At 49.9% G+C, this 22,438-nt stretch overlaps 1 protein-coding gene across 4 annotated transcripts in view; it reads right to left on the reverse strand.

Annotated features, from left to right (window-relative positions):
• Window positions 1–22,438, reverse strand: part of Abr (ABR activator of RhoGEF and GTPase) — a 207,830-nt gene that overhangs the window by 37,730 nt on the left and 147,662 nt on the right. For all 4 annotated transcript variants that reach the window (XM_048366982.1, XM_048366985.1, XM_048366983.1 and 1 more), the window contains 11 exons: window positions 20,473–20,533; window positions 15,702–15,754; window positions 15,002–15,142; window positions 12,786–12,907; window positions 11,050–11,215; window positions 6,026–6,148; window positions 5,628–5,703; window positions 5,020–5,124; window positions 4,062–4,136; window positions 2,163–2,260; window positions 1,637–1,768 (listed from right to left, as the gene is read on the reverse strand). In XM_048366982.1, coding sequence (XP_048222939.1) covers window positions 1,637–1,768; window positions 2,163–2,260; window positions 4,062–4,136; window positions 5,020–5,124; window positions 5,628–5,703; window positions 6,026–6,148; window positions 11,050–11,215; window positions 12,786–12,907; window positions 15,002–15,142; window positions 15,702–15,754; window positions 20,473–20,533 — 1,152 coding nt within the window. The remainder of the gene's footprint in view (window positions 1–1,636; window positions 1,769–2,162; window positions 2,261–4,061; window positions 4,137–5,019; window positions 5,125–5,627; window positions 5,704–6,025; window positions 6,149–11,049; window positions 11,216–12,785; window positions 12,908–15,001; window positions 15,143–15,701; window positions 15,755–20,472; window positions 20,534–22,438) is intronic.

Below are 22,438 nucleotides of genomic sequence, written 5' to 3' on the forward strand. Positions count from 1 at the left end.
TTGAAGCTTAAACACAGAAACATTTTCCTTAGCAGGCTGTGCTTTCTGCTCTGCCAAACCTAACCTGGGTGTTTCCCCTCCCCCTCCGCCTCCATCTGCTCCTGTCTCCAAGATGTGATGATTTATGGCGCGCTTCCCCAGGGTCTGTGTAGCCAAGTGAGGGGAAGGGAGTAAAGCCTCAAGTCCAGGTAGGAGAATGGCACTTTCTGGTCCTGGAATTTGAGTTCTAAGGGGGGTGGCAGGACTAAGTGCCCACCAACTGGCTGTCTTTATTCTGCTTTCTGTTCTATTGCCACCCATGGCCCAGCAGCTGCTCAGGTCTCTTGGAGCTGGACAGGCGTCTCCAGCTTCGAACTTCTCTGCTTGCTCTCCTGGCCCAGCCTCCAGGGATGTGGAGATTGGGCTCCTACTGCGTATCCCTGTGCAGAGCAGGTTCTAGGGACCAGATTTAGAGCATTCTCTCAGCACCATCCCCATTCCTAACTAATGAAGGGCTGCTGTATGGTTGCCTAGCAGCACTATCTCCCTGGTGACAGTGCTGAGAAGCAAGGTGTGGGTCCCACAGCCTCAGGAAGGGACGTGTTCAGCAACATAGGTGACATAAAGCAGGTGACTAGACCTCCAACAAATGGTTCTACACCACCTGGACAAGTGAGGGAAAGCAGGAGACACCCCCTCCAAGATCCCAGTGCCATCAAGGACACACAATCAAGTCAAATACCAAACCCAAGCCTCCACATGCACCAAACAGCAAGCAACCACAAGAGCACACACTTACTCCAGCTCCGTCCCACCGGCAGCAACAGTCAAGAAGCCTGGAGTGCCCAATGTTCATGGCTCAACCTTGGCACAGCCCATCATCGTCCCTTTGATTTTATGGTCACAGACTCTACTGAACCTTTGTCCTAAGCATGGGGCTATACACCAAACACCAGATGTGAGTGTGGATGTTCCATGCTGAATGGTGTAACCCACCCACCTCCAAGCTTGGTTTTCTTGATAGTTAAATACAGAGCAGCCATCTTCAAAACAGGAAACATGTCCCCAAAATGCAAGCAGCAAGCAAGGCTATTTTCATTCCCTACATTACAGCATGCTGAGAAACAGCTGAGCCCTATGTGCACTTAGCCTAGTTGAGGAGCTATCCTAAGACAATGACTCCCAACACAGGCGAGGACAATCCTGCAACCCAGCCAGATCTCAAGACCTGTGGAAGAGCAAATGTTGGGGCCATGGGTCTTCTTCCTATCCTATGCCCATGGCAACACTGCTTTGCAAACATGCTACTCTCTTCCGCTCATGACACAGCCTCAGAATCCTTCTTAACACAGTGTTCCAGGGAAAAGCCACTGGGGACTGAAAGCACAGTGTGAAAGCCAAGCTAGGAACCATGTACCAACTCCACCCTGCAGCAGCACGGCTGATCCACCTGAGCCAGGTGTGGAGGCCCTAGAAACCAGGCTCCTGTGGGCTGCTGAGGTGATGGTAGGAAGACATCTCCAGCACAACCACAACCTCAGGAACTTTTCTCAAACCACCTTGGATCCGAACTCACAAAGGCCAAGTGCCTTAAGCAAAAGAGCACACGAGAAGGGCCTCCTCATCAGCTGTGCCCTTCTGTGCTTCGAATCCTCACCTGGATCTGCCCTTTGCCCATGATCTTATCCACGATCTCGTTGTTGTCCTTGTTGACCTTGGTCTTGTCGTAGCACTTCTCGTAGCACAGGATCCTCAGGGACTGAGAGCCCTCCAGTTCAATCTCAAACTCCTGGTGAGAGATGGGACAAAGGGTCATGAGCGGCTGAAGTCAGGGCATGGGGTTTCCTGACAGGTATAGGCCTCAGCTTTGCAAGAGTGGGGTGAACAGAGACTGCATGGCAAGATAAGGGGAGTGTCTTCACGTTCTGGAGCTCTTGTAGGCCTCCACATGAGTGGTGAAGTCAAGTACAGGAGACAGCCTGAGCTGAAATCCCAGTTTCTGATGCCCATTAAAAAACACAATGGCCAGAGCTAGATAAACAGGGAGGGGAAGGAGCAGAGTCATAGAGACAGGGTTGAGGCAAATGACGGGCTTGGCCACCCGTAGTAGATAAGGTTATGGGACAGGTGTGCTAGGTGATAATCAGGGCCTCTTGTGGGGGGCACCAGCCCCCTTCACTTACCTCATCCCACTTGGGCTCTGTCGTGTCCCGAAATACCCTGGTTTTGGCTTTGCTGACAAAATAGCCAAAGGAATCCACCTCCAGGGTACAGTACAGGTCTGCAGGGGGAAGGGCAGACAGACATACCAGGTAAGGCCTGAGAGGCCCAGGCATGGGGGCCAGGGCAGGGGTAGTGGTGGTGAGGGCCCCAGGAAGGGGAAGGGTGCATCTGGCTTCCCAACATCCCCTTTATAAATGATCTGCTTTTGTTTTTATTTGTGCCAGTCTTGGGGCTTGAAGTCAGGGCCTGAGCACTGTCTCTGAGCTTCTTTTGCTCAAGGTTAGCTAGCACTCTACCACTTGAGCCATAGCACCACTTCCAGCTTTTTCTGTGTATGTCATACTGAGGAATTGAACCCAGGGCTTCATGCATGCTAGGCAAGCATTCTACCACTAAGCCACATTCTCAGCCCAATACATGATCTGAAGGGAAGGGCTGGGATTAGGAGGCATGGATTTCCACTACAGCCCTGTGCAACCCTGGGCAGTCCTTGGAGTCCTCTGAGCCTCAGCTTCCCTGTGTGTTGAATGGGGAGGATAGCAGTGCCGCAGAGGATGCCAGAGCATCAGGGCAGATAATGATCCTCCAAAGGCTTTGAACACACCAAGCCACTGTCCAAATACTGCCATGGTCTCATTTTCTCCAGGTACACAGGAGGTGCTCTGTGAATTCATCCAGCCTTTCTGGGCTTAGTCATCCAAGGATAAAAAAGGCCTGGTTCCTGCCTTCAAAGAACTCACAGTAGGTGAGGCAAGTTATAAGTGACAAAACAGTACGGCAGGTACTGTAACCACTGTCCAGGTGGTGGAGACACGGGGAGGGAGGGGGTCCAGTTCACTGCAGGAAGACAGGAGGCCCCTGATGGTGCAGGTGGCCAACAATAATGACCCAGCAAGGAGAGACAGGCAAGGGCAGACCTTGCCTGCTGGAGAGCAAGAGGAGGCAGTGGGAAGGGGAAGGGGATGGGAGTTCTTGATCCTATATGATTTCACCTCTGTGACTCAGTGTCTTCTGGAAAGTGGGGTAGAACTATAAGCTGTCTGACACACTCAGATTTTCATGTGGATTAAAAAGTAGATATAAAGTGAAATTGGAGTACAGCTCAGTAGTAGTGTGCTTGCCTAGCTTGTGCAAGAAAGCCCCATAAACAAATTTTTGTGAAATGTTAAAACTTGCGTCATTAATCTACACATTTAGGAGATGATGACAAAGCAGGGGAGGAAAGGAGTGTGTGCTGGTATAGCACGTTCATAGTCCCATTCAAGCCCCACTCTCAGGGCAGTAGTGACAACTGTAATCACCTTTCATAGAGAAGGAAGCTGAGGTTCAGAGAGATTAAGACACTCGCCCAAGGTTACACAGCTGGTAAATAGCAGATATGGGGTTAGAGGAGTCAGGTGTCTATAGCTCCAGAGCTTCAGAGGAGGCCTCAGGGGAGGGCAGATGGAGACAAAAGGCAGGGCAGGGGAGTTCCCTAGTCAGGAGGAGTTAGTGCCCTGTTCAAAGAAAGGGGGAGAGGGCTGGGAATATGGCCTAGTGGTAGAGTGCTTGCCTTGCGTACACAAAGCCCTGGCTTCGATTCTTCAGCACCACATATATAGAAAAAGCCGGAAGTGCTGCTGTGGCTCAAGTGGTAGAGTGCTAGCCTTGAGCAAAAAGAAGCCAGAGACAGTGCTCAGGCCCTGAGTGCAAGCCCCAGGACTGGCAACAACAACAAAAAAAAAAAAAAAAAAGAGAAAAGGAAGGGAGAGGTGAATGCCCCACATCTTTAGGCACCAGCCTGTGCAGATCAGAGCAGGTGGGCAAAAGAAACCCCACATAACAAGTCTATAGGGACTTTAAGTGAGAAGGGCACTTACTGGCTGACTGTTTAAACCCCTTGGCAGAGTGGACGATGACATGAAGGAAGCCATAGAGTCCAGGAGATTCATCATCTGCAAGAGAAAAAAGCCCCAGGGCAGGGGTGGTGAGAAGCTCATCTCTTCTTCTACCCCAAGCTTCTGGGGAGGAAGACTACACAAAGGCTGAGCCTTGGTCTGACAGCACCACCTAGTGGCTGGCTGAGAAAATTTCCAAAGCCCACGGTGCCTCTTCCAACTTGAGCTGTGGTCAGCCTGAAAGGCCAGCGCACACCCCTACAGTTTTGGGTCTGATATTTGGCACCATTCTTGCCCTCTGAATCCTGCCTGCCATGGCTGCTCCTCTCTAGCTTTTCAAAATGGAAATAAACTAGTCAGTCCCTGGGTGCTAATGGAAAAGGCTCAGAACCTAGATGACCCAGATAGGCAGGCTTCATAAATCTCTTTCACAGAATAGACCTCTTCTAGGCAACATGGCTAGTCAGAATTTTCACCAGGCTACTTTGTAGCCTGATTACAGCTCTTGCTGCTCAAAATCTTTGCAAAGGCTCCTGAGAGTTAATGAATGATTTCTAAACTCACTTGGTTGCCATTTAAGGCCTTCCAAGATTTGGTTCCTAGAAACTTCTGGGCTGAATTTTCATATACCACCTCATCTCCACTGCCACCTTCCCCTTCTGCTGCCCATGTGTCAGGCTCTGCTGCCCTTCTCACAAACTGGACACCATCCTGGGCCCCCTAGGTCAAGGTGCACATTCTCCTCTCAAGCCACAGTAGGGCAAGGAGGACCTGGGGGCCAGCGGGGAACGCTGTGTGCCTTGTAACAGAACAGTCCAAGCCTGAGCACAGCTCAGCCATTTGTAGCTTTATGTCCTGTGGAGCCCTTACTGCTGCCCTGGGCAGCACCCTGGGGGCTTGGATGTACTAGAGGGATGCAACCATGGGTTCTAGGTCTTACCATCTTTATTGCTGGTGACAGGAATGTTGTGTACAGTCCTAAGCTTGAAACAGGATCCCGTGAGCACCTGGAGCTCCACTGAGCTCAGGACAAAGGCCTGGAGATCTGTAGGAGGAGCCAAAAGAGGAGGGGAGGGGCCTCAGCCCAGGTTCCCTGGGACCTACCAGCACCTCTTCCTAAGAGGAATGCTGCAGATTTGAAGGTGGAGGTAAAGACATTTGAATAGGCGCAGTTGTGTTGCCAGAGGGACCACAGTAGGAGGGAAAGCCAAGAGAAGAGGCTGGGGGGTGGTGGGGTGGTGTGTGTGTGTGTGTGTGTGTGTGTGTGTGTGTGTGTGTGTGTGTGCGCGCGCAAGAGTAAGTGAGGATGACTCCCTGCCCTCCGTTCTGGGTCTATGATCACTCATTCATCATATGCCTTAAGCAAACCACTTCAACTCTTCAATTGTTCAGTAAACATTTAAGGGCCACCTTCCCTGGCATCTGAAGAAAGGAGAAGATATTAGATGTGAGACGGTTTGGACATGCACAGGGCTATCCTGCCGTGATATCCTTGGGGTAGCGCAAAGCCCACCAGGGGAGGGTAGGGCAGAGCAGGACCTTACTTACCCTTCTTCTGTAGTTTCTGAATTGCTTCTCTCCACTCTGACCTCTCGTAGTCTGAGGAGAGTAGGAACAGGTAGCTCTGAAGAGAGAAGATGAGAGTTCAGTTAGCCCAAATCTATTTCCAAACTCTGGAGTCTCCAACCAGGTCCCATCTTGCCCAGCCCCCCTTCCCCAGAGCTTGGAGGAGACCTTTCTGAAAAGCCAGACAGGAGTGCCAGTGCCAATGGTTACCAGCAGAGGGCACTGGTTCCCCACCAGCAGGGAGAGGGAGTCCAGGGCTGGAACTATGGCAGCTTTTTTGAGAAGGGAGGGCCCAAATTCCCAGGTCTGGGGCTATTGGTAGTGGGAAGCCTTGGACTAAAGAAAGGAGCTATCTTGGCCCAACTCTCATCCTTTCTGACCTTTCCATTTCGATTGTGGATCCGAAACGGGATTGTGGGGGAATTGAGCAGCAGCAAGAACTCATTCTCAAACATCTTCTTTTTGAGGCGCTCGATGGCCCGGCTCTGCCCTTTGTTGGCTTTCTGCAGGAGATGAGGCACAGATGGTTTCTCTCACAGTCACACTCCACTTCTCACTCAGCAGCTAAGCACAACATCCCTCCGTGTGCTCATTATGGTTTTGTATTTTCTATATTGTATGATGTTTTCACATCTGGGGTAGCTAGCTAGGTGAAGAGAACTATTCCTCCAAGGTTGGTCAATGCCTAACCAACTCTCCTGTGTGCACTTTCCTGAGCCAAACCAATGAATCCAAGGTCCAGTCCCCAACTACCTCGACATCTAACTCACACACCAAGCCTGAACTTCCTCTGTTCCAAACCACCAGGGCTAGGGACCAGACAACGAAACCATCCCCAAACCCAGAGGCTCTCAACATTATTTGAACTGGCTAGTCTAAAGCTGCTCCCCTTTCCATACTTCTCCTCTAGAAACCTCAGTAATGCTGTGTCCTGAGTGTTCCCCTTGTTCCTTCTGTCCTCTGATCGACCCTGAGAAGGCCCCTTTTTTAGGTAACTGGAGACAATGAAAATTTTTCAGTGGTAAGAGATTCTCTACATAGTTCTCCAGTCAGTTACATATATTAAATCCTAGGTTCAATGGATAAACTTTAAAAATTGCTCGCCTCATATACATGAAGCCCTGGGTTCGATTCCTCAGCAACACATATGTAGAAAAAGCCAGAAATGGTGCTGTGGCTCAAGTGGTAGAGTGCTAGCCCTGAGCAAAAAGAAGCCAGGGACAGTGCTCAGGATCTGAGCTCAAGCCCCAGGACTGGCCACAAAAAAAAAAAAAAAAGAGCTCAGGGACAGTGCCCAGGCCCTGAGTTGAAGTCCCATGACCAACAGAAAAAAAAAAAAGTTGTAAAATAGCTCATACCGTCTTGCATCATGAAAATAAATTAAGGTGGGTGCTGATGGCTCATACCTGTAATCCTAGTACTTAGGAGGCTGAGATGGGAAGATGGGAAGGATCACAGTTCCAGGTTAGCCAAGGCAGAAAAGTTTGAGAGATGTTTTTTCTTTTTGCTGGGGCTTGAACTCCGGGCCTGGGCTCTGTTTGTGAACTTCTTTTGCTCAAGGCTAGCACTCTATGGCTAGAGCCACAGCACTATTTCTGGCTTTTTCTGAGTAGTTTATTGGAGATAAGAGTCTCAAAGATTTTTCTGCCTGGGCTTGCTTTGAACTAATACCCTCTGATCTCAGCCTCCTGAGTAGCTAGGATTACAGGTATGAGCTACCAGGACCAGGCAAGAGTTGGCTATTTCTTCTATTTTTCTTCTTTTTCATTTGTCTAGGTGGGAGAATGGGACTCAAACTTGGTACCTGATGCTTTGATTCACTGGGTAATGCTCTACCAACTGAGCCATGCCTCCAACCCCAGAGAGACTTCTTAACAGACAGCTAGACACAACAGTACACACCTGTCTTCCTGCCTATGACAGGAAACCTAAACTGGGTGGAAAGCAAGGCTCTATCTCAAAAATAACCAGTGCTGCTGGGCACCAGTAGCTCATGTTTGAAGTCTTATCTACTGAGGAGGCTGAGATCTGAGGATCTTGGATCAAAGCCAGTCCAAGCAGGAAAAGTGTGTGTGAGTTTATTTCCAATAAACTACAAAATGCCAGAAGTAGCATGTGGTTCAAATGGTAGAGTGCTAGCCTTAAGCAGAAGAGCTCAGGGACAGTGCCCAGGCCTGGAGTTCAAGCCCCAGGACATGCATTAAAAAAAAAACACAACAAAAAACCAGAGCTAAAAGGAGCTGGGGGTGTGGTTCAGTGATGAATACCTGCCTAGCAAGCACGCAGCATTGAGTTCAAACCTCAGTGCTGCCCCCCACAATCAAATATATTTATAATATATACTTATAGGTATTGTGCACCCTCCCCCACATACCATATAAGCATATAATAATGTAAAATAGACCTCACACTATTAATGGGAGATGAGTTTTATCTTGTTAACTTCAGTATTGAGAGAATTTTTTTATTATCAAAAGTCAGTATTAGGGGCTGGGAATATGGCCTAGTGGCAAGAGTTGCTTGCCTTGTATACATGAAGCCGTAGGTTCAATTCCTCAGCACCACATATATAGAAAAAGCGAGAAGTGGTGCTGTGGCTCAAGTGGCAGAGTGCTAGCCTTGAGCAAAAAGAAGCCAGGGACAGTGCTCAGGCCCTGAGTTCAAGCCCCAGGACTGGCAAAAGAAAAAAAAGCCAGTATTATATTAATAACTAGAAAAAAAACTAAACTTATTATTAACAGAATATATCTCAGCCACATGTGGTGATGCACATCTGTAATCTCAGCAGTAGACTGGAGCGTAGTGAGTCTGAGGGCTAGCCTGGGCTACATACTGAGACACTGTCTCAAAAACAAGAATAAATTTCTGCTCCTTTGGTGACTCGGAAGACAAGACCTCTGCCTATGAAGACTCTTGTCATGTGACTCATGCCCCATAGCAAGTATTACATCTATCTGCCTTCTACCCTGGACAAAGAGCTCAGTGATGTGTTTGGTTCACCCCTTATAGACAGTGGCAGGGGGGGGAGGGACAAACACACAGTTTGCATGCAGTACACTGTGGAGTGGAGACATTAGCAGTTCAAGGAGAGGAAGCAGATTCAGCTAAGGCCGGTTGAACCCAGCCTTTCAGGAGGAGAACACCTGTGTTGGTCAGGGAGCTTCCTCTAGGCTGGCACGCCCCTCATTAGAACTATAGTCCTAGAACATCCACCTGCCCCCAATAACTGATCTTTTTCCTTCCTCAGACACCATCTGGCCATGTGTGCACTGTGTTATTATATGCTAAGTATTTTGGCACAGGACTGGAAAAGAGAGAGACAGTCATTGGGGCTCCAGTACCAGTAGAGAAGAGAAAAAGCAGATCAAGCAACTGTAACCAGTACATTAAAGCCAAGCCAAGGTGAGCACCAGGAACAGGAGCAGGGATTGTGGTGGAGGTAGATGTGAGAGAAGGCTTCCTGGGAGAGAAGAGGTCTACACCAAGCCCACAAGGCTTGGTGGTGACCAGGCCAACCAAGGCATCACCCATGTGCATGCTGTGCTAAGTAGCTCACGATTTCTTTAAAAACATGTTTTTTTTTGTTTATATAGTACTGAGGAATCGAACCCAAGGTCTCATGCATGCTAGGTAAGCATTGTACCACTAAGCCACATTCCCAGCTACAATTTCATTTTTAACTTCAAAGTTTTAACTTTCTCATTATGTAATTAATATTACATACTAATTTTGTTGCTGTTGTTTTGGTGCCAGTCCTGGGGCTTGAACTCAGGGCCTGAGTGCTGTCCCTGAGCTTCTTTTGCTCAAGGCTAGCACTCTATCACTAGAGCCACAGCTCTACTTCTAGCTTTTTTAGTGGTTAACTGGAGATAAGAGTCTCATGGACTCTTCTGCTCATGCTAGCTTTGAATCTAGATCCTCAGATCTCAGCCTCCTGAGTAGTTAGGATTATAGGCATGAGCCACTGGTACCTGGCCTAATGCTCTAGTTCTTGAGTTCTGAAGTATGTCTGTAAACATACATCTCTCCTACCAATTTTTACTTAAGAAAATTAAGATTGCTTTTGTGGATTAGTATAAAGATGAGTATTTGTGAATGTTCTCATGTGTGGCAAAGTCTCAATTCTGTCAAGCAAGAGCTTCACAATACATTTGTAAGCTTGCTTACTTGATCTGCCAGTTTCTGATTTAGTCTCTCTCTCTCTCTCTCTCTCTCTCTCTCTCTCTCTCTCTCTCTCTCTCTCTCTCTCTCTCTCTCTCTCTCTCTCTCTCTCTCTGTCATTGGTCATAGGACTTAATCTGAGGGCCTGGGCGCTGTCCCAGAGCTTTTTGTTCAAGACTAGTGCTCTACCACTTTGAGCCACAGTGCCACTTTGAGTTTTCTGGTGGTTAATTGGAGATAAGAGCTTCACAGACTTTCCTGCCAGGGCTGGCTTTGAACTGCAATCCTCAAATCTCAACCTCCTGAGTAGCTAGGATTACAGGCATGAGCCACCAGCTTCTTGTTGGGGATTCATCTTGGCCTTAAGGGGGGCAGGGTGATGAGAGCCCTCCCAAGACACCGCCTTTCTCCCAGCCCTGGGGCAGTGTGGAAGTGAGCCACACCTATCTCCTTCTGGGTCCTGAACCAGAAGGGATAGCTTTGAGACCATCCCCCACCTTGCGCCAGCGAGCACACGTGCTCCCTTTTCGTGGGCTTTGCCCAGAGGGCGGTACTATGGGAAGTAACGTTAGCCCATGAGGAAGGTACTTGGGAGCTGCTCTTGGATGGACAAGCTCGCCAGCCTATCACCATCTCCTGCTCAATCCTCGTCATCATCATTATATTACTGTAAGCCTCTCCCGATTAAACCGGATTGCTCTCCGAAGTGTCTCCGAGATCTGTCTGCGCCTGGCTTCCTTGGTGGGTAAGGAGGGAGGAAAAGGGGATCTCGGGCCGTGTGCACTTTAGGCTTGCCCGTGTCCCTTCGCTCCACCTTGGCCACCCACTGGTCGGGTGCCCAGGGGAGAGGGTGAAAAGGGGAGCACTGATAAGGGAGTAAGCTTAGCATCCCCGCACCAGGGGAGGTAAATCTAGCCCGGCAGCTTCTGGCTTAGTTTTTTCTTGTATATACCCTATGCCTGTTACTCTTCCCTTGCTTCTTTTTCTATGGTGGTCAATCCACTGTTCTCCAAGAAATTACCAAAATTAAGCCCATGAAATACTGCGCACTGGATCCTTGTCCCTCTGTCTCTGTGTCTCAGAGCTGCTCTGCCTCAGTAAAGTGCCTTTCCAGCAGCAATACACACTTGCATCCTGCCTCCCCCATACCCCCCTACATCTTATAAACAACCTCTGCCTACACACACAGCTCAAAGGGTCCCAGTCAAATCAGTGTCTCGCTTGGGTGCTAGGCTTTGCTCACCTCCTTCTGGATTTCGCTCTTGAGAGCAGAGATTTTCATTTTCATGTCCTCCAGTTCATGGTCCGGGAAGAGGTGCACCTGGGGGCTAGGCTCAGACTCCTCAGGGGACGGAAACACTAAGTCAGCCAAGGGGATGTACCACTTGCAGTCATATTGCTGGTGCTTTCTGCAAACAAGCGGAGCAAGGGAGGCATGAGCCAAGCGGAAGCAGGCTCTCCAACCCAGAACTGCTGGGCCCAGAACCAAAAACAACCCGAAAGAGATTTACTGAGAACTCAGTAAAGTCAAACAATCCTCGCCTTCGAGGAAACACACAAGAGTTGGGTACTGAGTCAGCTAGCAGTGAGGTCTCTGTTCTTCACTTTGCCAGTTTTCTGATCCAGTAGGACCCTGTTTTTAAATATCCTAAATCACTTGCATATCAAAAAGAGCGACACTTTTCTTGTTTGAGCTCACACTTTCCCTATTCCCCATCCCATGTTCTTCTCTACCTTCTAGCCTATCCAAACTGAGGCTCACATTCATTATTCTTTAGGATAGATATTGAATACAGATGTTATTCTAAATGCTAACTCTGATCAACAGGAGGTTATACAGGGTACTGGGTTGAGGATTATAAAGCTACATCCAAGTCTAGTGAGAAAGAGTGTCATGGTTGTTTAGTAATGTCTGCCAGGGGCAAAGCACTTAAAGCAGAGGTTTGTATGCTTATCATTACCATCTCTACTTTGCAACTATCTCGAATGGGATCGGTTCCACAGAGTAAAGGCCTTTATTGAAGCTCCCAATGATCTCCCCTTCTCTAAATTCCTCTAGGATTTAGACTTGTACATTTTGATCTGGTCCCTTAGTGTCACAGTGAATCCATGGCTTGTCTCCCTCTGCACTGTGAGGCAATGTATGAGGCACATACAGGAGGGAACCTGTCCATGTCGGTGGGAAAATATGTAAACGCTGAACAGCCTTTTCTCATGGCACAGGGCAGACCCCCACTACTCTGATGGAACTGGAAAGTGGCTTTCAAAGTAGCTGAAGATTTCAACTCCCATCTTCACATGGAGCTGTGTGATCTTGGGCAACTTATTTACCTTCTCTAAGACTTTGATCTAGGGGAAAGGGGTAATGAAAACCACTCTGTGGGGAGCTCTTGGAAAGATCAGAAGTAAGGTAACCCAAGAGTTTGTCCTGGCATCTGGCATGGCATAAGACCTTAATAAATGATGGCAGATTTAATGAATATTCACAGAATTACAGTTGGCAAAAACCTAAGAGATATCTACTAAGAGGAAAATGCTCAAGTAAGTTATGCCGTATCTACTTGCAGCATTGCACAGGAAAGTAAAATGATAATTTAAGATTGGGCTGCAACAGGGAAAATGCTTGTGGTGTAAAATAGAAAAAGCAGAGCCCCAAACTGACCATTCACTCTGATTACACCACATGAAAAAAAACAAAAACCAAAAACCCAACAACAAGAGTATTAAAAACCTGGGAAGGAAATATGGCTGTCTCCTGTTGGGGTGGATGTTGGGTTTTTCTGTAATGTCCTTATATTTTTTTTATAATTAAAAACATGATTCATTTTTAGAAAAAATGTAGTAAAATAAAATTAATGACTATATTACTATAAAGGAAAACAAACAAAACAAAAACAAACACATTGCAGACTGCCCCAGGCTGCTGAAGGCTCCATCCGCCAGGTTCAGTCCTGAGCTCATTCCCAGGAGTGCACTTACCCTGCAGAGGTCTTCTTCAGCTTGGCACACAGGAGGACATCTGTGAAGAGGAAGACGTGCCGCAGCTTCCGGGAGCTTTCTGACATTTCCACCAGGAAGCCGTCCTTCACCAGCTGCCGTGTCTGAGAGAGATGGCACAGCCCCTGGCTTGCTCAGAGAGGAGCGCAGGGCTTAGCCTGCCCTGGTGATACAACACAGCTGAGCAGCACGGGAGGGGTGGGCTGTGTTGACTTCTGGTTAAGAGCACTGTTTTTGGAGCTGTGGGTCTGAATAAAGCCTCCAGCCATTGTCAGCTGTGATCCCAGGCAACCTCCCTGAGCATTCTGAGCTCAGATTTATCATCTGTACTGTGAATGTTATCTGCCTCATGAGGAGAGATTAATTAAGATGGTGTATGTAAAACAGGCCAGTCTCTGACATATAAGATGTAACTAATAAATAGTACATTACCAGGTACTGGCTCACACCTGTAATGCTAGCTACTCAAGAAGCTGAGATCTGAAGATCATGGTTTGAAGACAGCCCGGGCAGGAAAACCTGTGAAACTCTCATCCCCAATAAATTACCCCCGAAAAGACAGAACTGGAGCTGTGATTCAAGTGGTAGAGCACTAGCCTTGAGCAAAAGAAATTCAGGGATAGTGTCCAGGCCAAGTTCAAGCTCTAGGACTGGCACCAAAAAAGAAAGAGAAAAAGAAAGAAAATGAGAAAAGACAGGAAGGGAGGGAGGGAGGGAGAGAAAGAGGGAGGGAGGGGAAAGCTCCTTCTTGAATGGACTCAGGTCTGGAATGAGTTGTTTTTTTCCACCTTGGCATGAACATCTTCACCCTCACACTCACCCTCAATCAAACCTAAGAAGTTAATCTAGAGCTGGAGATGTAGCTTAACCTGTAGAACATTTGCCTAGCATGCAGGGGGGCCCTAGGTTCAATATCCAGGACCAAAATTAAAAAGGAAAGATTAGCTCAACCTTGACCTACAGATCTACTCAGACCTGTTTATCCCAGCTCTCAGTGGACTCTTTGACTACCTCAGCAGATGAGGGACCCTGGCCTTCCCCAGGGGAGCAGTAGCAATCCTCCACAGTCAGGAGCACTGTACTTGGGGAATTTCCTCCCCAGCCCCCTCAGGGCCAGCATGCTTCTCTGGAGCTGCCACTATCTGGCCCAGCCTTTCCAGTCTGCACCATAAACGGTGTGACCTACATATGCTACAGTTTGTGGGTGAGAATGTGGAAAGGATACCTTGAAGACAACCTGAAACTGATGGTATTTGAAGCCTTCTGGAGACTTTTCAGATATCCCTAGAGTAAACAAACTACTGGCACTTGGTATGTCGCAAACCAGGGCTAGGAACGGCACAGACAGCTCCATGCACCATTAGTCACGCTCCAGACGCTGTCCCTCATTACTTCCCTTCCCAGGAGACACTGGAGGCTCATAAATGTAACAAAGGAACATAAACACAGCCAGCCTTCATTCCTAAATGCCACTTAATTACCTCTATTGGATTGGAAGCATAGTATCTGGGCCAGGCTGCTGACCCACACGGGTCACTGTTACCCAATTTCTTCACATTACTTCCCCTCACTGGGCTATCCCCACCTGCCACCAAGAAGAGCCCCACAAGGGTAGTTGTTGTACCACTTAGGTGTCTCCAGGAGACATTTCAGAGCCTGGGTGGCCTCTGCCATTCCTGGTATGGTGTTTTCTATTGTTAGGGTCATACACCAGCTCTGTCCCACCCACGGTGCAGGCCAATCTTCAGCTGCCCAGAATTCTTGCTTTCTCTGCCTCCTGGGGTCCCCCTAAAGTGGCACACTAGCCAGAGGGGGGGGTGTTTATATAAAAAATGAGGCTCGCAGAGGCCTGCATTCCCTGGCATAGAGAGTAGTGCATGGGGCTTTAGTCCCAGATAAAGAATTCATTTCTGGCTGAGGGTCCTGGTACCAGACCTGGACTCGTGAGTCCTCAGTTTCCTCTTCTGCTTCACTAGATGAATGAGACACTAAGCTTAAATGTTCTCGACCAGAGCGTATAATCTCACAGGTACCACAAACTTTCCCTTGGCTGGGGATGAGAGATGCAGTATGTAGTGGTGCGGGGCATTCGGCAGTGACACTCACCCATGAAGGGGATCAGGGATGGGGAAATCTGGTCAACTACCCACTTCTCCACCTAGGTGTCTGTGCAGGGTTGTGCAGGGTCCTGGGCTCACCTCCCCCTTGGGGGTTGTGACTGCAGTCCGACGGGGGTCAATGTCCTCATTGATGCTGGACAGGAAGTTCTGGGAGATGCGGAGGGCATCTTGCAGCAGTGGGTAGTCTGGGTGGTCCACAGGTGTGTGCTTCAACAGGTCCTGGGAAAAGATGCGGGGGGGGGGGGAGTCATGGAGGGTGGTTCTGGGTGGACAGTCACTCAATTCTCATCAGAAGAATTTTGAGTGGGGCACTGAGGAACCCACACTCTAATTTGGTCATGCCTGTAAAATCTAAACTAAAAATGAAGAGTCAGAACAGTTGGGGTGAAAGTAGTCCTTTCCCTTTATTCCTGCTGTGCTCATGATTTATTTTTTCCTGTGGCGAGGATGGCCAGGTGAAGCCTTATCTTAACAAACAGCTGGGATAGATGCCCTCTACCCATCCTGCAACTGCTTGCAAGACATTGGAGACCATGAAACAGGTGATGGGGAAACAGGAAGTGTCTGCCTCCTAGGAAGCATTTGGCCAAATATCAAGCTTAGTAGCCAAGCTATATTTAGGCCCTGGCCAGGTTGTCATGGTTACCGCAGGCCAGACAGGTGCAGTCAGGGCCCAAGGACCCTCTGCCCAACTCCCCAAATGAAGTCTCAGTGACTCTGGCAACCTCCCACCAAACTCCTAACCCTTTCTTGGCTGTTCAGGGGGTCCGACACTCACGTGTAGGACCAGCGTGCTCCGAGTGACTCGGTCAATTGGCTTGTAGAGCAGAGCTGTTGGGAGGGCAGGGAAAGACAGGATGAGCAAGTATAGGAACCACTCAAGACCTTGGAGATGAGCTTCAACCCCCACCCACTTTACCTCCCCAGGTGAATACCACTTGCAGGAAGCCAAAGTGGATTCTGTGGCAACCTGTACTTGACTCTCACTCCTAGGCAGGCCAAGCAACAGAAAGACAGATGCACAATAGCAACAGCCACCTATCTCAACTCCCATCTGATATAACTTCTTTGAGAGCCATCTCTCCTGCCTATCCTGGCCCTGGCCTGGCTCAGAGCAGACGCTCCCCTGTACATACACTCCAATCACATCAACAGTGTGTATGTACATGCCTCACAGTGATCCAACATGCTCTGGGCGGATCCCTCCCAGGCCTCCACGATAGGAGAGGGAGACACTGGCTGCTGTCCCTGAGCTTTTTTACTCAAGGCTACCACTCAACCACTTCGAGCCACAGCTCCACTTCTGATTTTTTTGAGTAGTTAATTGGAGCTAAGAGTCTCACCAGCACTTTCCTGCCTGGGCCGTCTTTAAACCATGATCCTCAGATCTCAGCCTCCCGAGTAGCTAGGATTATAGGTGTGAGCCACGGGCACCCAGCTGAACAAAGACTTTCCTACATGCACTTGAGACTCACACAGACTAGCGTAGGCAAAGGCAGGCCAGATCTCCATGAAAACTCGCTGCCTTTAAGCTGGTGGCAGCCTGTAGAACAAAGATTTCCTAAAGGAATTCAGGTGGGGCGAGGCTGATGGGAGCCCCAGCAGGCTGGGATAATGCAAGCTCAGCTAGGTCCCCCTGTGCCACGCCCCTCTGTGACCCAGACACCAGAGGATCGCCTGGATTCAGCAAGAACAGGTGGAGGTAGCAGCTGGCAGCCTAGTACTTCCAAATATCTTTCCAACAAACAGCTGTGTCCTGCCCTTCCCAACATGGTGGCTCAGCATCGGTCCTGCACCTGGATGCCCCAGTCCATGGGGTCAGAGCTTTGGCTTCCTGCCACAGGAGCAACATGAGACAGGATGCTGGTCTGGGAAGGAGGACCCTAACTGGGTGCCCAGTGATGTGACACTGTAATAGATTCCCAAGATGACATTCATGCTCTAGCCAGCCCCTAACCAGAGTCCCCTGAAGCCCTAGATATAAATACCCCGTGAATTGCTAGGCAGACACTTCAGGGAACAATCTGCCAGCTAAGAAGAAGATGCGGTCTCAGCGGTGTGCCAACAGTCTTATCTGCAGTCTTTGCTTGGCTGCCCCTTAGAACCACAGGGGGAGCTCTTAAAAGTAACAGACGCCTGTCCTCCATCCCATCTACGAAACCCAAATCTCTACAGGGAAAAACAGGGTAGCAGCATTTTTAAAAAGCTGCTTTGCTGATACTGATGTGTAATAATGGCTAATAACTGCTGCTTTAGGCAAACACACTTCCTATGACATATCTGTAGCCATTTTTTTTTTTTTACCTAGCAATTTCTAGAGACTCTGCCTATGGGCTATGGGAATTAGAATAGCCAGAACCAAGTTTGTGGTATCATAGGATAGTGAGGATAAAACTCAGGGGACAGGCCCACCCACCTGCGGCTCAGTCCATCTTCAGGGGGAGCATTATACCAAGAGACTCACCGGGAAGTACAAGGTCAGCAGACAATTGCCAGGGTGGGCCGAGAGTCCCAGCCCCCTAGAAAGCTGACACTGCGGTGTCAGCTCTCCCAACCCTCCCTCTCCCAGATTCTAGGAGGAAGAAATTGCCAACTAAGCCCAGAAGTCGGCACAAATGGTGGGTCAGATTTCACAGAGGGTTATTAATATGTCTGTCATCACCTTAATAGTCCATATGACAAGGGGCTATGGAATGAGTACTGTGGCCTTGGCTGACTGGGGTGCAAGGCAAGGGGAAGGTGGCTAGGACAAAAGGTAGGGAGAATGAAGGACAGGGAAAAGCCTTGGGTCACCATCAGGTATAGAAGGGACCAGGAGAGGAAGATCATCCCCACTGTCTGGGCTCCCTTCACTGCCCTGCACCTTTACTCTTGCCCCGGGAGTTCTTGGTTTTTATCTGTTCTCAGCTCTGACGATCTGCTTCTTGTCCCTGGGCAATCCACTTTCCCCACTCCTCATCATACTATCCTGTCTGGTCATCCAACAAGTGGCAATGTTTGTCTCTCCCCAATTCCAGGAAGTCTTCCCTGACCCAGACCTTTGCAAACAACACCTGCAGAGTCTGAAAATCAGACCACCAACCAGAGCAGGCTGGTCTCCCTGAGCAAGCAGTCTCTCTAGTTTGTATGGTACTTGCTCAGTGTCTTGAGCATTGAGTTAACTGCCTTACATACATTATTTCCTGTAGCTAAAAGGGAAGCAATTTTCACAAGACCCATTTTACAGATGAGGAAACAGAGCACAGACACCTGTTATTTGCTCACAACCACAAAGCTGGACATGGTGGCTAGGTTTACAATTTCAGTTTACCCAAGATCCTAAGACTGAGCCATCTTCTTCCTCAGGAGAGGAAACCCCACGAACCACAGGGCTCTCAGAAAGGGTCTCTCCAGGATGGGTGAGTTGGCCTCTCTCATTCCTAGGGAGAGCCCCTTCATTAGCAAGCTCCTTCATTCTTTAGTCTCTGCATTGAAGCTGACTTCAAAGACAATGTCATAGGAACCAAAGAAATCCTGCACTCCTGGTCCTAAGTCTGCTTGGCTAAGATTAAGTAAGCTTCCTTTTGGGGAGGCAAGAGGAAGAAACAAAGGGCTGACCACTCCCCCAACACACCTCCTTTTTTTTTTTTTTTTTTTTAAGGGAAGCAGAGCTGAGACTTGACCAAAAAGAACACTTCCTGTCTGCTCGCTGAACAGTCCAATTTCAAGTCCAGCTCTCCTTCTGACTCTAATCTGTTGGACACAGCTGAGAGTCAGGGGACCACAGGAGAGCTGCTGCCTTGCAAAGAGCTGCCTTCCAAGCTGCTCCCACCACAAGTGGTCTTTGGCCCAGGGCAAGCAGAAAGGTGAAGGGGACAGTGGTCTGGCACAGTCCCCAGGCACAATGGCCTGAAAAAGGGCCCCAAGAAAGCTCATTCATCTTTCTTCTAGCAAGCTGCCACCGCCCTCAATTCAGCCTGTAACAAGGAGCTCCAGGTTACCACGGAAATAAGCAGGCACAGCGAGTGAGAAAGGTCCTGACAAAATGCCTGGTAGGAGGGAAGAGGAAGGTCCTCAAGCCAGCCACCTGCTGCTCCTACACACATGAGCCCCCCAGCAGCTGGGCTGGAGGCAAGATGTGCCCTCCAAGCCTGCCAAAGGCAGCCTAGGTCATCATGATAGCACTTCTTGCCTTGGAGAGCAGCGCCCACTGGCTTCTGCCTGGGTCAGCTTAAGCATCAGCCAGACTGATGGACCCATGTCTGTCTCTAGAACCCTTGCCCCAACGGAGAACGCACAGAGGATGCTCTGGGTCCTTCCCATGGAAGAGTGGGTGGGTATGTGACCTTCACAAAGCAGCAGCCTGCCACACCCCCCTCTTTCAAGCCAGCCCTCCAAGTTCAGCGTGGAGACCTGGCCCCAAGGGTCTCTAGATCCTAGAAACAAACCTGCAGAGAGCAAGCCAGTTCCTTTTGCTCTCCTGACATGGTCCTGAGAGGAGGCAGCATGTGCAGCGAGCACACAATACCTAGGCTGCTCAACCTCCTCTCTTCCAAACAAAGAAACTCCCAACTTCTCCCTCCAGCTCTGGGCACGCTCCACCTTGGAGGCGCTGCCATCCACTGTCTTCCCCTCTCTGCCTGGCCCCTGCTGCCCTTCTCCCCACCATCAGGGCTATTCTGCTTGTAGGCACCGCCTGTCATTTTCCTCCGCCTCTCCAGGAAGTTGCTCCAAAGCCTGTCATACGTTAAGCCACCAGTTTCCCCACAGAACCGTGTGTGTGTGTGAATGTGTGTGTGTGTGTGTATGTGTGTGTGTGTGTGAGAGAGAGAGAGAAAGAGAGAGAGAGACTTGGACCCCTTTAGCTTTGCTGTTCCCTTGTTCCCTTTCTTAGTCAACCTACCCTAAGTGGCCCCCACACTTCAATTCCAGTTGACCCCCAGATCCAAGAGGAATGCATGCAGGTCCCGCCACTTGCCCAGTCTCTCTTCCCTGCTGTCCCCCCGCCCCCCAATCCTGCTGGCCACATTAAAGCCCACTCTAGCTAGCTCCCAGGTGGCTTTAGGACACACCACCTCCTGTGGAGGGGTGCTTGGGTTACCATAGGTGCAGTTACAGCAGAAGCGAATGATGAAGAGGATTTCCATGGCAGCCTCTGTGCCTGCAGCAGGGGCGTGCAGCCATCGCTCCAAGCTCCCGGCTCCTGGCTCCCCTCAGTAGCCCGGCCACTCGGCCACCTTGCCGCTGCTGCACAGAATCAAGCAGCCGCTTCCTTCCTTGCAAGTGCTCCTCCAGCAAGGGGGAGGGCAGGAGGCGCGTGGAGAAGTGGGAGGAGGGAGGAAAGGAGGAGGGATGGAGCGCCTGCTGGCATCCTAAGGAGGAGCACGTTTGTAGCTGGCCCGCTGCCTGGAGAGGAAAGGCTGGATTCCTCGTGAGCACGCGCACACTGATGCGCGCTAGCTAGCGCGTGCACACACACAAGCAGGAAGGGCAATGCGTTCACACAATCTGTAGCTCACAAAACCAGACAAAGGAAGGTGACTGTAGTCCAGCCCGTTCCCCCCAAGTACCTTCCATGGTGACTGATGTGTGGCTGTCCTTGGAGTCCTTGGGCCCTTTCACTTTGAGTTCCTGCCAGAGGGAGGAGAGGAATCACTACCTGGAGTGCACCCCTCCCCCAACCCCTCCCACCATGGTGAGCATGGCAGAAGAGGGGGTCTGAAAGCCAGGGGTGCAAATACAAGCAGACAAAGGAAACCTGTAGGCACAGGCCACCTCTGTTTTATGATCTGGATTCCCTGAAGCCTCCAGAGACCAGTGATGAGAGTGTGGGCCACAGGAGGACTGGTGATAACAGGACACCTCACATCCACCTGCTGATGACCCTCACAAGCAACTAAGGGCCTCTCTAAGGACAAGCATGGCAAGTAGCAGGACCCCACCCCAGCAGCCACTTCTCAAGCACATTTACACCTAAGCCAGGGCAGTCAGGGTTTGCACCTACAGGCACCAGGTGTGCTGGGTGAGCCGCAGGGCAGTAGCAGCCCTGAGCCAAGGGTGGGGAGGGGGGCTGTACACCTGCACAGGGAAGCTGGGAGGAGGTAGGCCTGGGGCAGGGATGCTGAACTACACAGGGCAGTCTAAGCCTCCTTACTCAGGAGGGACGGAGCCAGCTTCCAGCCCACTGGACACTCTTCACCACCCCTCCTGGACCCATGCCAAGTACCCTGAAGTGGGTGCTGGAAACAGTCTCCAGGGACAGTGTAACCTATTTGCTTTAGAAGAGAGATGTCCAGCTTTCGATAACAGGAAAGTGCAGCCAACAATTAAGAGCTGAAATGCAATCCCTCCTTGGCAGGCTGAGGATACAGAGCCTGGAAGAAAAGTATCCAGGGAAGGCAGGGGGCAAGGTGAGGCCAAGGTCAGGCACCCAGGTGATATCTGCTCTGCCTGGGGGATAGAAATGCCCAGACAGCAGGAAGGACCTCATTTCCTACTCTGTCTCCAGCTGTTTCTAGACAGAGAAAGCATCCAGAGACAGAGCTTGCTCTTTGTGTGTGTGTGTGGTGTGTGTGTGTGTGTGTGTGTGTGTGTGTGTACATGTGGGGGGGGGGTAAGGAGGGCCTCAGCTTCTCTAGGCTATGTCTCTCATTGGTGTCTGAATCCCCAGCTTTAGGGAATTTTGCTCCAAGCCCCCTCCAGTGCAGCCTAGAGCTATGAAATCACTCCTGCAGCAGAGGAGAAGGGCCTAATTGCAGTAATTAAGTGGCAGCGCCAGCAGGAAGCAACAGCAGCATCAATGGCATCATCGTCATAAGAGTGAGTCAGGATGAGCAGCCACCTGGCAGAGGGCCACAGCCCAGCTCTGCACTGTGCGATGGGCAGGCTTTGTGGGGCTCCTGCCCCTGCAAACAGAATGGCCAATCAACCAAGGCTATGCAGGGATCTTATACTCTGGACACTCCCTAAACTATGTTGATTCCAGGCACTTGAGTAGAGCCTTGTGAACAGATCAGGGAATTCCAGTTTGTTCCTAGGGAGGGCTAGGAGACATGAGGGGAAGCACCAATTCTCCAGTCTCATGAATCCATGCAGAGGGACTTCCCTAGCCCTTTCCCTGTCCTCCCAGTCAGAAGATGATTCATCTGATCCATGGGCTGAGGAGAGGAAACCAAGCTCGGGCCTTTTCTCTGTAGCCTCAGTTAGAAAGGAAGGCTCTGCCAGCACAGTTAGGAGGGGTCTGTGGCTTCCTGTGTCAGCCAGGGACTCAATAGATATATTTACTTCCAGTGATGAAGTTTTAGCAAGTCCCATGTGGCTGCAGACCGAAACTCACTTGGTCCAATTTGGCTTTTTGGGGGCTGGGAATATGGCCTAGTGGCAAGAGTGCTTGCCTCATATACATGAAGCCCTGGGTTCGATTCCCCAGCATGATATATATAGAAAATGGCTAGAAGTGGCACTGTGGCTCAAGTGGTAGAGTGCTAGCCTTGAGCAAAAAGAAACTAGGGACAGTGCTCAGGCCCTGAGTCCAAG

This window comes from Perognathus longimembris, chromosome 17 (genome assembly GCF_023159225.1).
Source record: "Perognathus longimembris pacificus isolate PPM17 chromosome 17, ASM2315922v1, whole genome shotgun sequence".
In the NCBI taxonomy this organism is placed as follows: Eukaryota; Metazoa; Chordata; class Mammalia; order Rodentia; family Heteromyidae; genus Perognathus; species Perognathus longimembris.